Source organism: Choloepus didactylus, chromosome 23, assembly GCF_015220235.1.
Source record: "Choloepus didactylus isolate mChoDid1 chromosome 23, mChoDid1.pri, whole genome shotgun sequence".
Lineage (NCBI taxonomy): Eukaryota > Metazoa > Chordata > Mammalia > Pilosa > Megalonychidae > Choloepus > Choloepus didactylus.
Window position 1 is genome coordinate 29,375,719 of NC_051329.1, and position 17,173 is coordinate 29,392,891.

Genomic DNA, 17,173 nt, shown 5'->3' on the forward strand with positions numbered 1-17,173 from the left:
AGCCCAAACAGGATTTTGGAAGGAAGCCTACCACAAAGCATTTAATGCCAATGGCAACAAGGATACCCAGACAAATTACGTTAGAGCTGGAAGGCGTCTCAGAGAGTCATGTTCTCATCCAACGTGCTCATTTTACAGCTCAAGTCACTGAGGACCAGACATACAGCACATGTCAAGTTCACACAGCTGCTGAGGAATATGCTCAACCTGCCCCACCCCAACCCCACCCCTGCCACGCCCTGGCCCCTGTATTTCCTACAAGACTACATTCAGTTGACTGGCTAACGATATGGAGTGGATCATAATTCACTATCCCAAAATACCATAGAGTCTCACTTAACCCCTCTTTGGCCCTGGCTATCAGGGCCTATCACAAGTCCTTTGATAGTTCAGATTTTTCATTTGCTGAATTATAGCTGAAGAGAAGCCAATTTTCAAACTTGCACCCTTACATTCAATTTCGACATTTACTGAGTGTCTCGTCTGAGTCAGACCTGGGCCATGGGAAACACAGAATAGTAAGACAGTTTCTTATGTATCACATCTGGTTCAACAACCATGCAGGGTGCCCCAATCATGTGAGGCATTTTAAGCAACAGTGATAAAGGAATTTGATGATTTCAGGCTGGTTCCTGGTGAGTACTAATCCACATCACAAAAGTCCAACAGTTTCAGCTCAACCTCAGACCAAGAAGGCATGAATGGTCAAGATGCTGGCACCAATATAAGGCATGAATGCTGGGGATTTCAAGCAGCAAAAAATTTCCACTCAGAGCCACTGAGGAGACAAGCGGTAGTTTAGGGAGCAGAAAGGAAGCCTGACACGACAGCAAAGGTATCACTTCCAAATCTGGCCAATAACTCACTGGAGACATGAGGCCCAAGAGAGTACATTTTACTTTTTCAAATGTTTCCGCTTTGGGGCAATTTACAAAGCAACAGGGAGCTGTGCTGGATGAGAACCCAAAGAGGTTCCATCTTATTCCTACCTCCCAGTGACCAGCAAGTTTGGGTGGGATCTCCAATCCCAGCTTCTCCAGCTCTTGCTCCCTGTACTTCTCATACTGCCGGTACCCTGCATACCCGCCGCCTGTGGCCAACAGAATCGGCAGGGGGCGCAGCCGGAACAAGGATCGCACAGCGGCAGTGTGGACTTTTCTGGCATCTGTAAGGAAGAAAAAAAAAAAACCAAGAGAATTTTGAACCTAAGGGTACAAGGACACAGAATGGTCATGCAAACATGGCACCAAGAGGAGAACGGGGAAAAGTCCATGCACCTCAGGAGCCCTCAGTAAAGGTGTCCAGACTTGGGAGGTATCTGACAAGCAGGGACAACCTTATGAGGCACTACTGAGAACTTCCATCTCCAAATTCTAATATAAGTAACGGACAGGCAACTTTCCCATGGAACATATTATTCCTCTCAACCATCACCAGGGATTCAGCCACAAAATGTAAGATGAAAACACTAAATCCCAAAGAGATTAAGAAACTAATCAAGGTTACCCAGTTGGCCACCAAAAGGCCCAGGACTTGGAGCCAGGTATCATTTCTCACCCAGGGCTCTCTAATCTTGCTTTTACAATTCAGACCCAATTCTGATTCGGCACCAGTGTTCTCAAATGCAAAAACTGCATAAGCTCTTAAAACTTAACAACAAAAAAAAGACAAATAATCCAATTAAAAAATAAGCAAAGGATGTGAATAGATATTTCTCCAAAGAAGATATACAAATGGCCAAAAAGCACATGAAAAGACACTAAACATCATTAGCCATTAGGGAAAGGCAAATCAAAACCACAATGAGTTTTAGTACCCACTAAAACAAGATGGTAGAGTGAACAAGATGGTAGAATGAGAGCTTCAGCGTTCCATCCCAAAACAGAAGTTTTGAATGCCAGCAAGAACTGGCAAAACCATCTTTCTCAAAGCTCCAGAAAGTAGTAAAAAAACTGCAGTAACAAGGCAAATGCCAAATCAAGAGAAAGGCTACTTAAAAAGCAGTAGGATCTTGCGGCATCCTCACTGGTGTCTCCTCCATCCCTCACTGGTTTGAAATGGAGTCAGCCTGCACTCCCAGTGCAGATCCCTGATCCTTGTTCCGGAAGGAGCAGAGAAACCCTCATGTACAAACTGGGAACATGTATGTCCTGCCCAATCTATTTGCTGGTGGGCTCAGGGACTCACTGCCACAGAACTTGTCCTGCATATAGAAGGCAGCTCACTGAGCCTCCTAAAAGAAGTTGTGGGAGAGCAGTCAAGTCGTGCTGCCTGGGACAAGGGATTGCTGGCTCTAGGACATACAGTGCAGTGCCTGGGACTGTGAGGAATCTGTTTCCTAGGAAGAGGGACATTCAAAATCATGCAAATGGGGGAATTCCCAGGGCCACACACACAGGCCCAAGACAAGATGCATTCATAGAAAGGATCATGGAGGCCCCTATGCATTTGGCCTGGAGCTATTCTTTAAACACATTGTACAGATAAGCCTGAAAAAGATCACTCACACAGGTCAATCTGCAAAGACTGGAAAATGTGTTCTCTTTTTTTCCTTCTTTTTGTAAGTCCCTGACATTCAAGAAAAGCTCTGTAATAGACACAAGCTTAAGGAACAGATACCTAGAGTCTAAATTGCAGTGATAACACATTAAAATATCAAAATGTCTAGCTTTCAACAAGAGATTATAAAACATGCAAGGAAAGAAGAAGTAATGGCCCAAGCAAAGGAGAAAATCAAAGCACTGTAAACCATCAGTGAGGAGGACCAGACTTGAGACATACTAGACATTTTAAAAATGGTCCTAAGTATGCTCAAAGAGCTAAAGGAAAATATGGACAAAGAACTAAAAGAAATCATGAAAACAACAGATGAGCACAAAAAGAATATCAATAGAGAAATAAAAATTATGAAAAGGAAGCAAACAGAGCTGAAGACCACAGTTAACAGAAATTAAAAATTCCCTAGAGGGGCTCAACAGCAGATTGGAGTGGCAAAAGAAAGAATCAGAGAACTTGAAGATAAGACAATTGAAATCATCCACTCTCAGGAGCAAAAGGAAGAAAGAATGAAGAAAAGTGAACAGAAGTACCAAATACACACTTCTCCCAGAAGGAGAAGACAAAAAGAGACAGAGAGAATATTCAAAGAAATAATGGCTGAAAACTTCCCAAATTTAATGAAAGACATGAATATACACATCCAAGACACTCAAAGAACTCCTAACAGGATAAACCCAAATATACCCACACCGTGGCATATTATAATCAAACTACTGAACACCAGAGATAGAGAGAGAATTCTGAAAGCTGCAAGAAAGAAGCAACATGTCACATAAAAGGGAGCCTCAATAAGGTTAATTGCCAATTTCTCATCAGAAACCACAGAAGCAAGAAGACAGTGGTATGACATACTTAAAGTGCTGAAAGCAAAAAACTGCCAACCAAGAATTCCGTATCCAGCAAAACTCTCAAAAATGAGGGAAAGATCAAGACATTTCCAGGTAAATAAAAGTTGAGGAAGTTCATCACCACTAGACCAGCCCTGCAAGAGATGCTAAAGGGAGCTTTGCAGATTGACAGTAAAGGACTGTAGACAAGATTGAAGCCACATGAAAAAAATAAGTACCTCCAGTAAAGGTAATAACAAGAGTAAATATAAATAGTATTTTTGGTTTGTAGCTCCACTTTTTACTTATTACAGGATCTAAAAGGCAATGCATAAAATGTAATGAGAAATCCACAGTTTTGGACTTACAATGTATAAACATGTAATTGATGAGAAGAACTACATAAAGGTGGGGGCCAGTGGGGAATAGGAACATAGTTTATATATACTATTGAAGTTAAGTAGGTATCAAAACAAATGAGGTCGTTAGAGATTTAGGATGTTAAATTTAAGCCCCATGGTAACTACAAAGAAAATATTGGAGAATATACAAGGTCATAGTGACAGAAATTAGAGTACAGTTTGCCAGGGATGGGGAGCAAGGAAAATGGGGAGTTAATACAAAATGAGTATAGGTTTCTTTTTTCTTCTGTTTGGAGAGATGGGAAAGTTTCGGTAATGGAGAGTGGTGAGGGTACCAACAGAGTGAATGTGATTAATCCCACTGAATGGTATGCTTAGAAGTGGTTGAGAAGGGAAAATTTATGCTGTAAAATATCGCACAATTTAAAAATAAAAATAAAAATGAAAGAGCAACTAAAGAGACAATGACAATTAAAGGCAATACATGATCGTGGACAGGATCTAACAAGGGAGGAGAGAAGGCTCAAAAGGACATTATTGGGTCATATGAACAAATTGGAACATAGACTGTAAGTTTCATACCAATGTTTAAAGTTCTTGAACTTGGTAAATGCATTTAAAGTGGTTTACAAAGTGAATATCCTTGTCTTTAGAAAATGTACATGGCTGTACTCAATGTTCAAGAATCATGATGTATACCATCTACACTCAAGTGTTCAGAAAATGAATTGACAGATGTACTGGAAGACTGAAGGACAGAATGATATGGCGAATGTGGCAAAATGTTAAAATTGATAGATAGGGATATCTGGGGGATAGAATATGTTGGAGTTCTCCATATGGGATTTATATTACTTTTGTAATTGTCTTGTTAGTTTGAAAGTACTTTGAAATAAAAAGTTTTTTTTTAAAAAATCCTCAAGGTACTACTTCACACTCACTAGGATGGCTATCATAAAAAGTCAGCCAATAATAAATGTTGGTAAAGATGTGGAGAAAGTGGAACTCTCATCCAGTGCTGGTAGGAATTTAAACTGGCCAGCTTTTAAAATATTAAGTTGGCAATTTCTCAAAAAGTTAAATATATAGTTATCATATGATCCAGCAATTCCACTCTTCGGTATCGACCCAAGAGAAATATAAGCATATATCCACACAAAAAGCTGTGTACATATGCTCACAGCAGCATTATTGTAATAGATAAAAAGTGGAAACAACCCAAATATACATCAACTGATGAATGAGGTATATCCATACAATAAAATATTCTTTGACAAAAGGAATGATGTACTGACATATGCTACAACATGAACCTTCAAAAAAAGAAGCCAGCCACAAAAGGCTACATAGCTCGTGATTCCATTTATACGAATGTCCAGAATAGGCAAATCTATAGAAAGAGAAAGTAGATAATGGTTGCCAGGGATGGGAGAGGGAAGAATGAGAGTGACTGCTATTATTTTTTCAGGGGTGATGAAAATGTTCTAAAAGGGTGGTGATGGTTGCACAATTATGTGAATATACTGAAAACCACTGATTTGTACACTTTAAAAGGCTGACTTTTATGATGTGTGAATTGTATCTCAGTAAGGCTGTTATATCAAAAAAAGAAAATCTCAAAAGTTGAATTAACGATACAAAACCAAACAGCATACCCTTCTTACTGCCTTTGAGTTCTGTGATGGAAAGCAATCATACTACTCCCTATGTCATCATGTTTTTAATTGTTTGCTTCTTTCTTTTGAATGAGCAAATGTGGATGTTATTAATCTCTCCCATCTTCTAATAATCCCTAATGAACCCTTATTAATAAATTTTATAGCTCTGACCAAGAACTTGTCAAGATGTAAGATGCATTTTTTTTCTCCTTCTGAATATTTGGTGATGACAGAACTGCTGTACCCTCCTTCCACTGAGCCAGCACCCTAGACCCACCAGTCACACTCTACTGAATGCTTTCCAGTATGCTTGTGCATTCCTCAAGTTATAGGTCGCTTTCACTTCCCTTCTCAAAGGCTTACTTTTCTCCTCCAAAAGGGAGTAGTAAGTAGAGAGTGCCCTCCACTCCTGACCACCTCGCTACTGAATCTGTTATTTTACAAAAGCACAGTGGCTGCTTTTCTAGAGATCCAAGGTCTTGACTTACTTTCCAAGCTCTCCTCCATCCTTCAAGCTATTCCTACTTGTTTTAGCATGCACTGCTAATTAAATAACTAACACCCAGATACGTTCCTATTAACTCCTGTACTGTTAATAAGCTTTATGCTATTGTTCTCATTAACCATCTCATTTTATTCCTGAGGTATCTTACTGAGCAGTTTAAAAAAATGCTTTTGGTATGATAAAATAAAAAGGATATTTAGATAATACAGACAATACCTATTTTGCAAGGGTTCAAACAGCTGCTTACAAGATCAAAACAGTTCATAATGCCCAGTGTTGGTGAGGGTGTGGGGAAAGGGTGTGTACTCACAAACACTTCCTGCCTATATGAGCCTAAATTGGGACAACCTTCTTTGGAGAATGATTTGGCCTAAATACCAAACTGTAAAATGCACAAAACCTTTGACACAGCAATTCTAACTCTACAAATATATCCTGAAGATGCACAGATACTATACTACAAATTGTAGTAGAAAAAGACTACAAACAACGTAAACATCCAACACCAAAATGGATAGCCATAGAATGGAATTCTATGCAGACATTTAAAATGAGGAGGTGATAATAGCTAATGCTTGATGATAACTACTCTAAGAGCTCTATATGCACCATTTCATTTAATTCTAACAACAACCCTATGAAAAAGTTGCTGTGTTTAACCCAATTTACAGATAAGCAAAGTGAGACCCAGAGAGGACTGGAACCACCTGCAAGTGCTACTTACCTGTGCGAAAGGCTCTGAGAGGCAGCTTCCTTAAGGATAGTAGAAAATGGCTCAGGGCAACGTTTTCACAGTGAAGGAGGCTATAATCAAACAAAAATAAACCATTAAATATTTTTCTTAAAATTAAAAAAAGAAAACATTAGCAATACAACTGGCAAAATTTCAATAGTCTATAAATTAGATAACAGTATTGTGAATGTTAATTTCCTGATTTTAACAATCATACTCTGATTATATAAGAAAGTGTCCTTGTATGAAAATGGCTAAAGCACTTCATGGTAAGGGGCATGAAGTCTGCCACCTGCACTCAACCATTTCAGAAAAAAAATTAAAAATACAAATACACACTGTGATGGTTAGGTTCATGTGACAACTTGGCCAGGTGACAGTACCCAGGTGTGTCTGGTCAAGCAAGCACTGGTCTAACCGTTAACTGCAAGGACATTTGTGGCTGGTTAATAACCCAGAAGGCTGGTTTATTAGATCATCAGTCAATTGGCTGCAGCTGAGACTGATTACATCAATGAAGGGCATGTCTTTCACAATGAGAGAATGCAATTAGCTGGATTTAACCCAATCAGTTGAAGACTTTTAAGTGAGACAGACAGAGGACCTTCGCTTCTTCTTTAGCTAACCAGTGAAGCGTTTCCTAGGGAGTTCACCAAAGTTGCCAGTTCATTTCCTGAGGAATTGATCAAACACGTTTATTGAAGTTGCCAGTTTGCTGCCTGAGGAGTTCATCAAACATCTTCATCGGAGTTGCCGGTTTGCTGCCTGCCCTACGGAATTTGGACTCGTGCATCCCCACAGTTACATGAGACACTTTTATAAAATCTTATATTTATAGACATCTCTTGTCGATTCTGTTTCCCTAGAGAACCCTAACTAATATACACATGCACACATATACACACACAGAGAGAGAATTACAAAGCAAATATCATTAACATTTGGGTAATCTGGATAAAGGGTATTTAGGATTCTACGCACTAATTTTTATAACTTTTCTGTAAGTCCAAAACTATTTCAAACTAAAAAGTTAATTTTTTTCTTAATTAAGCATAAAATTATGTTTCTCTGCACCACATAAAAAGAGCTGTACTTATAAATATCTGAACCCCTACTCATTAATGAATCTAATATTTCAGGTTGAAAGTTTTAACATTTTAAATGTTTGTACTGGGGAAAAACAACGACACAAGCAAACAATGTTGAGCTATTCTAATCTATTTCAACTCTGGCTGGCTCAAATGGTTCAGAATTTTAAAAATTACCTGTTGTGAAATGCTACTTTGACAGAGTGAATAGGTTTCAAGTGTTCTAAGAGAAAATCTCATGGCTCTAACCCATGAGAAAATAGTTTCTCTTTTTTGTTTCATCCTCAACCAAGATAATTAAATTTATCCCCAATGGCAATAATGTCTGTACTAGCAAGTAAAGGATTAATAAATTTTTAGTTAACCACTGGATTTTCCCTTAATCAAAGAGCAAACATCTCACTTGCATTTCAGATTAACACTTCAGTTTCCCCAAATATTGACTTGAAATCTAAAGTCAGGAAACTATAACATTGTCAGTGAGTGCCTATTTTTCCTTTGAGTATTTTTAAGATAGAAGTAATAATTTACTCTATTAAAAAATAAATGTCTAAATGGATATTTTTGTGAAATATAGAATTGCATTTATGAGTAAACAATAATCCACAATAATGGATTAAAAGTAAACAATAATGCTTACTTTTGTGGCTATTTAGGTATTCTGTAAACATGAGATTTAGGCACCTTCATGTTTTTACGTGAAATTTTTTTGACTTCAAAGTTGGGGATGCTCAGCCTGTGCTTATGCTGAGTGTTCAAATAAGGGGTTGCCATTTTTGCTGATCATGTGTTCCACAAGAAATGATTAATTAATTTAATTAAAATAAAATGAAAAAGAAGTTTCCTTGACTCAAAAACATTCTCACAGCACGGTGCTAACATGGCTAAGGTGATGAGACTACTTACAGGCAAACTAGACTTGGGTGGAGAGAACCATTTTACCATGGTAACTACCACCCCTAAGGCCAGATGGATGTACAGCTATTAACACAAAGAACAGTTCATTCAGTATATGAGAGTTCTTTCAGCATTGAACAATGCTCATCTCTTAGACTGGATACTCCCACGAGAAAAACTGAAAGCCTAAAACCTTGCTGTCCAAACAGAATTAGAACAGGAAGCCTAAAAACTGACTAAAGGGCACACTGTTGTGTTCCGTATGCTGCTGTGTGGTGTGTTCCAGAAATAATACTGAACCCCCTAACTAAAAGAACGCTTGCACACTGCTTCATTTATCCACTGTAACTGGATTCGTGGCATCCGTCCTTTCCTTCACCAGACCTGCCTGAGAACAGAGAGCCTGCTATCCTACACACTACTGCAGCCAAGCGCCTGAAAGAAATGAGGGAGGTACAGTAACATTCAGATGATTCAGCTTACTTCATGAATTACCTCAGATGGGAGGAAAGGGCTAGATTTAAAGTCATAACTTGGGAGTTCAAGCAACTGTCCCACTATTTATTATGTGCTCTTGGGCAAATTACATAATCTTGCTAAATTTCACTTACATCACATCAATAAAAACCAAGGTTTGCCACCTGCCCTATCTACTTCACAAGATCAAATGCAGCTGTTCTTGTGATATCACTTTGCAAACTGGGAAGGGTTATATGAATTTAAGGAGTTCTCATCGTTGACCTAGAACACATGTACAACTATATCCATGAGGTAAAGAATCATTCTTTTCTTGAAAATGATGTCAGTGTTTGGCAAGACAATCATAATTCTTAAGAATAAACTGGCCAACCTCAGGACAAAGGTAACTGGAATTTATACGCTGTTGGCTCTTGGAATATCTGAGATCAAAACAATCAAAAAAGGTGTTTCTCCACACCTAAGGAAAATTTTGATTCTATAACCTATTTCTAATAATCCCTTCATAATCATTTAAGGGTGACTCCAATTTTAAAAGCAGAGGTGAGGGGTTTCAGGTGGATCAATATTTATGGGGCATCTGCCATATAAAGATCATTCATCAAGCAGTCAACCAGTACATTATATAAATAAAAACATAAAACACATACAAAGAGCATTAATTCAATGTCATGGGATTGTCTCCAATGCATTTAGAGGTTAATGTACACCAGCAACTCAAACTAAATATTCACACACCACTGGGACAGAAGCTGGAGAAAAGTCTTTAGGCCAAGGCTTTCCGGACCTTTTGTATCTCATGGCATACTTAAAACGTTGTTCCTATGGTGCCCTGGGCTAGCAGGAGGGAAGGTAGAATATATGGGGACAGAAGTGTGATGGTAGCAAGATTTGGTGGCCGAAGGGTGAGGAAGTTCCATTCTACCCTTTCATTGAAAGGAGAGTAAGAGGTTGGTATCAAAAAACTGGTTGGTGTGGGTGTGAGAGTTCATCAAAACAGCTAAAATACATCAGTAATAACAATAGTGCCCCCTTCCCTGGGGAAATAAAAATTTGTTGGGTCTATAAGAACCCAGTTCTTCCCTCCTGCTAGCCCAGCTCTGCTCTAATACCACCTCTTTTTCATCTGTGCACTGGATCCTGGCCTACTAAGGATTTTTAGATACTCTCCCTTTTGTGCCCTTTCCCCCAGTCCATCAGTTTTTCCCTTAATACTAGGGCTCATTCCTCTCAGCAAACAAAGGCTGTCATTTCTCCAATCTTACATGAACACTATCCACCATGCATCCTTTTCTAGTTTCCACCCCACTTTTCAGCTTCCCTTCATAAAAAACTCTTAAAAACAAAAAAGCTGCCTATATTCACTGCACCACTTGAGATCCTACCACTTCATTTCTTGTCAAGGTCACCAATGACCTCCATGTTGCCAACCCTACCACACACTTCTTGGGCCTCGTCTTACAGTCGATCCAAGATGAGATTTGAATGGACAACTTTTTACCCTATGTCTGTGCCTGGTTCAGTGGACTCCTGGCCATTGAGCCTAGCCTTGATTCCTATAAGGGAAAGTCACCATTTTTTATCTCTAATCCTCTATCATGGTGCCCCAGTATGGTTACCCTCCTCTCTCTGAAATATATTCCTTACTTGGCTTCTGGGTCCATGATTTCCCTCCTACATTTCTGGTCTCTCCTCTGATTCCTTTGTGGATTCTCCTTTGTTTTCTGACTTCTAAATGTTGTCATGAGCAGGGCTCAGACCTGTTCTCCATCTATGCTCTCTCCCTAGAGATGCTCATCCAGTGCCATGACTTTACATAGCCACAGGCTGATGATTCCCTCGCTGCTCCTCCAGAGATCTCCAGATCTGTATTTCCAAATGGCTACCCAACATCCCCACTTGGATACCCAATAGTCATCTGAAACTGAATTTGTCCAAAACAGAATTCCTGACACTGTCAAATTCACCTTCAACTTACTCCTCTCCTGAGATTCTCCGCCTGTGACAGAGACCAGCCAGCTGTTCAGCAAACACAGTTCCTCTTCTTCTGGGGTATCTGTTAAGACTACATTTTCCAGCCTCCCTTGCAGTATGGTGTGGCCATGGGGACTAGGTTCTAGCTAATGCAATGTGAGGACAATTAAGGGTTCCAGGGCTTCCTCCTCTAGGCTGTCCTCTTTCAGCCTGCTTGATTCAGATAACATGTAGACCTTGAGAAGTCACGTGTCAAAGATGGCAAAAGCCTGGGCCCCAAAATCACTGTTTGGAGAACTGCTGCCCCACTGATCAGGATCCCCATTTGCGGTTCTTCAAGAGCAAGAAATGAACTACTTTAAGTCACTGGGACACTGGGGTTTATCTATTACAGTAGCAGCACACTGTAATTAGTACCCCTTCTCAGAAATAGGAACCACCATCCACCCAGCTGCTAAGGCCAAAACTCTAGGATTCATTCTTTAGTCCTCAAGCCCCCAGGATCTCTCACTCAATGACTGCAATAGCCTTCTACCTGCTCTCTCTGCTTCCACTCTTGGCTCTCTATCTCCTATTTGCCACAAAACAGCCAGAGTGATCTTTTCGAAAAAAAAAAAAAAGACCATACCATTTCCCTGGCTTCAAAATCCAAACTTTTTGCCATGGCCAATCAGACCCTATATGCTTGGTCCAGGCCAGCCTCTCAGACCTCCTAGTGCTTTCTCTCCTCCTCGCTTGTCTTTCCTGCCACTCCTGTACACACTACACATGTGCCTCCTTCTACACCTCTGCGTTTGCTATTTGCTCTGTCCAGAGATCTCCAGATCTCTATGTGACTCACTCCCTCATATCATTCCGTTCTCTGCTCAAACATTACTTCCTTGGTTTGGTTTTTCCTGACACCCTATGCCTCAGAGTTGCCCCTCTCATGCACTCTCTAACCCCTTAGCTTGTTTTATTTTTCTTCATAGTACTTCTCACTACCCAAAATGAATGGATTCTACGTGCATTCATGTTTACTGTCTGAAGCCCTCAAAGAGTGCAGGGTTGGTATGACTTCTCACTGAACTTCACTGTCAACAGTGGATACCAAGTGGAAATCAGTGGAGCAGCGGGGTTGGAGGATAAGGCTCTAAGTGACCTCAGGCAAGTGACATAAACTTCTCTGTGCCTCAGTTTCCGCATCTAAAATATGGGAATGGTAATGGAACCAATCTCATAGGATCAAATGACAAAACACGAAAAGCTTTTAGCACAGTGCCCGATACATAATTAGATAACTGGTATACACACATGTGCGCACACATATATATTATCCTTTTTTTTTTTTTTTTTTTTTTTTGCATCTTGCTTCTTTTTCACTTAAAATATCAAGGCTTTCCATGCAGGTTCATATAGACTTATCTCATTCTTCTTCTACTAACTGCATAGACTTCTTTTGTATGGATAGATAATTTATTTACAACCCCCTTCTCATAGGCACTGGGGTTCTTGCCAATTTTTCATGATTAGATTTTAAACACTGCTGCAAAGAACATCCCTGCATATCGGTAGTGTTTTGCTGGAAGGAACATGGATGGGAGAGAGTGGTAGTGATGTTGGGGGCAGCCGAAATGGAGCTCGGAAATCTACCTCCCATTTTCAGATCCAACGAGATGAATGGATAAGTCCAATCAAATGTCTCTTCTACATGGTAAACTCATATGGGCATACTATAAGCAAGCCATTAGAAGCCATGATTAAGCACTCAAGTCTGATTTGTGGTTCATTTCAGCTCTGCCACTCATTAGTTGTGTGACCTTAAGCAAGCTGCTTAATAAACTCTAAGCTTAAGTTTCTCCACCTGTGAAAACAGCATCTAATCATGTAAAACACCCAGCCCAGAGCCTGGCCCCAGTTAGGTATTATTAAAAGTAAGAGAGTTGACATTCCCCTGGCACACAACGGGGTGACTGTGTCAATTGTCTATGACCATGTGGAATACAACTCCCGGGAAGGAAACTAGACCCAGCATCGTGGGACGGAGAACATCTTCTTGACCAAAAGGGGGATGTAAAAGGAAATGAAATAAGCTTCAGGGGCAGAGAGATTCCAAAAGGAGCCGAGAGGTCACTCTGGTGGGCACTCTTACACAATATAGACAACCCTTTTTAGGTTCTAATGAATTGGAATAGCTAGCAGTAAATACCTGAAACTACCAAACTACAACCCAGAACCCATGAATCTTGAAGACAACTGTATAAAAATGTAGCTTATGAGGGGTGACAATGTGATTGGGAAAGCCACATGGACCACACTCTCCTTTGTCCAGGGTATGGATGGATGAGTAGAAAAATGGGGGCAAAAAAAAAAGGGGGGGCACCCAGTGTTCTTTTTTACTTTAATTGTTCTTTTTCAGTTTAATTTTTATTCTTATTATTTTTTGTGTGTGGTAACAAAAATGTTCAAAAATTAATTTTGGTGATGAACTCACAACTATATAATGGTATGGTGAACAACAGAATGTACGCTTTGTATGACTGCATGGTATGTGAATGTATCGCAATAAAAATGAATTTTAAAAAAAAAATTGTCTATGACCAGTGCCGACTCTGACTGGTCCATGTCCATATTGTCACTATTGTTAAATATTTTAAATCACCCCAGTAGTAACATTTTAACTACAGTCCTTGCATCTCTCCTGCTTTTAAAGCTGTGGAAGTTCTACTAAAACTGAACTGACCCTCCTATGCTCTAGAATCTTTGATAGCCTTATCCCACATTCTACCTCATATTGCTTAGTTATTTGGTAAAAAAACGTTTTCTTTTCTCTTCTACTAAACTGTAAAGTTCCTTGAACCCAAGACCTATTTCAAATACATCCTTAAATGCCTCCCTTCTCCCTGCTTCTCCAATGGTTCCTGGCATTGTGGTTTGCAGTGGCAGGGATGCCATAAAAATTTTTGAATGTAAGTCATACACAAGCAACCACTCCCTAGATTCTAAGGCCCAGACTTGTCTGAACTTAAGAATCACCTAGGGCACTCGTGAAAAACACAGTTGCCAGGGCCCCAACTTATATCTGCTGAATCTGAATTTGGCAGCAGGGTACTAGTAGAGTTGGGAATATCTTTTTAATAAACAACCTAGCCCATTCTGTGATCAAACAAGTTTGGGAAACACTGCTCTAAATTATCACCTGAGATTTTGCTTTCTCTTTGTTTTAGCACCTGTCACACATTACACAGTTACTGAAAAACTTCCCCACCATATTAGGCTTTCATCTACATGTCCCACAGATACTGCTTTTCTGGAAAACTCATGGAAACGCCATGTTGTTGTTGTTGTTGTGTTTGTTTAATATAGTTTCTTCTTCTTGACATATAATACCTCTGAAAATTAAGAGTTTTGTACTCAAATCCTTGCCCCTTCCATCAACTGGACTAAATCCGGTCTTATATACCTACATGGGACTAAAATTGGCTTTTTTTTTCCTTTTTAAATGATGGTGAGTGAAGTACATCCACCTCACCAACATTAAAAAAGTTATTTTAGGAATGTCATTTTTTAGTCTTTCCAACTTATGACACAGTTTAGATGAGTTCACAGCGGACTCATATAACTCCACCCCTATCAACAACATTGAAACCACAGAAACCTTGTCCGAATCCTAATAGTTACTACTGTCACATTGCCCCATCCTGAGGGGGCTACATCATTTCTGAACAGTTAACAGATGAGAAAGTGAAGCTTTCAGATTGAGACCAATGATGGCTTCTGTTCCCTTTCAGTCCAAACCTAGTGTCCCTTTACTCCCCCAAACTACAATGGTAATACTCACCTCTGGTCACAGGCAAGTTTTGGTCAACACCGACAAAATGAACCCTTCCGGAAACACAGAAGTTCAGTGCATCTCTCAAACCTTAGCTCTTTGAAGTGACACCAAGCAGCCGCCTGTGAGTCAGGGCTACCAACATTTTAACCCATTTTCCCTGAGTCCATATGCTCCCAAGCTACTTCTGGATAATAACTGCCCTAAGGGAGAGGGCCTTGCTGTGAGAGAGACAGGTATTTATTTGGGTGGGGTTCCAGGTTCGGCTACTAACTAGCTGGATGAACTCTGAGCAAGTCCCTTCCTCTCTCAGGTCCTCAATTTCGCCAACTCCAAAAAGGAAGTACTGGATTTAGATGACATCCTCAGGTCTTTCCAACTCTAAGAACCTAAAAGAGCTGGGGGGTCACCAGGGCAACAGAAGCGTCAATTCTGTAAAAGACTTTTCTGAGATTACCGAATCCAACCATCTCGCTTCAAAGACGAGGAACCCAAAGGAAAAGTCGCCTGACAACCACTCCAGTGCCCTTTCCACCACGCCCTCCCAAGAACACGAAGCCCTGTTTAGACTCTACTGACATACGTTTTTTGCCCCTTATGCACTTCCGCCTCCCTGGCGAGGACAAAGCGAGAGGTTTTAGCCCAGACCCTAACTAAACCCGGACCGCCCTACGCGGCCGCAGTCGTGTCTGCTCCCAAGCTCGAGGTGCAGATGGCTCCGTCGCCACCCGAGCTGTTCTTAGAAGAAGCCCGCGATAGTGAAACAACTCTTCTCTCGCGACACCAGCTTGGCCCAGGTTGCCCCCATCCTCCCCCCTCCCCCCTCCCCCACCCCGAAGCTGCTGCTTGAGCAGCTGTACCTGCTCCGCCAAGGCGCGACCCCACGCAGTAACCGCAGATATCGATGCCCCACGGACGCAGCCATCTTGTCTCGTCTTCAGCGGGCCACGCCCCGCCTTTCACACGCCGGGCACCGCGCACTTGACGTCACGCGTCGCCGAGCTCCCGGGACCAATGAGGAACGTGGGTGGTCTGGGAGCGGAGCCTATTAAAGCCCGCCCTCTGACCGCTCTCTGGTCCACCTGGTGCTTCAGGTGAGGCCGGTGGGCGTGGTCGCGGCTTCTCTAGGCCTGGGCCTGGGCCGGGCTCAGGGCACAGAGCAGCGAGCCCTTCTTGCTTCTGGCTTGCGCTTCCTTGTGGGTCACCCACGATCCAAGAATGTCGTATAAACTGATCTAAGTCGCTCATTTTACTGATGGGGTAACCGAAGCCAGCTACAACTTGGCTACCATGTTTTAAGCGCCTCCTAAGTGTCAGGACCTGTTCTGAGCGCTTTGCATGCGGGTGTCATGTGATTCTTACCTCTCACGGCTGTACCGCCAAGGGAGACCAGAGGTAAGGAGTCTTGGGTCCCTGGAAATGCAACTAGCCTTCAAACTAGGTGCTGATGTCATGGTGCTTGCTCCTGAAATGGTTCCTTATTGCAGGCTCAATGTCGTCCCCAGTCATAAGGGAAATCGAGTCTTCAATAGGACCTGCTAGCCCACAGAGACTTAATGCCCATTTTACAGATGAGGACATCTAGGCTCAGAGAGGTTCAGCAACATGTTCAAGGACACACAGTTATGAAGGAGAAGGGCCAGAATTTGAGCCCAGATCTCTGACTCCAAAGCCCATGGTCTAAACATTCTGCGTTTTAAGACCTTTGCCTAGAAACTGGCTAAATTTGGGTCCAAATTCTGAAGGAATACAGCTCCACTTTTTTCTCTGCTAAGTTGTTATAATATTTAGTTGTCTTCCCCAGACATATGACACAGGAGGAGGGCTAGGCTGTCTGGTGCCTGTGTGGTTAGTTAAGTCCAATCAGGATATTAACCAGCCCTTAGCAGGAAAGTAACAGGCATCAGGTCTGGTATGGGGAGGGAGGGGAGAGTTTAGAGTTGTTTTTTCTGGTTTGTTAGCTTTTTTTTTTTATTGTGGTAAAGTAGACATAACATTAAAATTACCACTTTAACCATTTTAAAGTGTGCAATTCAGTGGCATTTAGTACATTCACAATGTCATAGTATAGAATTGGTTTAACTACTCAATTGAGAGTAGTAACTCTAGACCAGAGGGAAAAGTTATTTCAAAATAAAGTGCATTTCATCTCTGTGTTTTTACTTTCAGAAACTCAGCAACTACCCACCACTGGCTTCTTTGTGTCACCCCAACCTTGGCTGGCTTGGCTGGGTCAAGGCTTCCCCAGCAATCTGCCTTTCCTTTCCCTCAGATGGTTGTGT

General features: G+C 41.1%; 1 protein-coding gene across 4 annotated transcripts in view; it reads right to left on the minus strand.

Moving 5' to 3' along the window:
- Window positions 1–15,842, minus strand: part of PISD (phosphatidylserine decarboxylase) — a 52,996-nt gene extending 37,154 nt beyond the window's left edge. Inside the window, exons 1-3 of one of the 4 annotated variants that reach the window (XM_037817163.1) lie at window positions 15,752–15,842; window positions 6,636–6,715; window positions 990–1,165 (exon numbers count right to left, since the gene is read on the minus strand). In XM_037817163.1, the coding sequence (XP_037673091.1) occupies window positions 990–1,165; window positions 6,636–6,715; window positions 15,752–15,816 (321 nt within the window). In that variant the 5' untranslated portion in view covers window positions 15,817–15,842. Of the gene's footprint in view, window positions 1–989; window positions 1,166–6,635; window positions 6,716–15,751 lie in introns of those variants that run through there. The other 3 variants (XM_037817161.1, XM_037817165.1, XM_037817166.1) reach the window with 3 other exon arrangements.
- Between the last annotated feature and the right edge of the window lie 1,331 nt (window positions 15,843–17,173).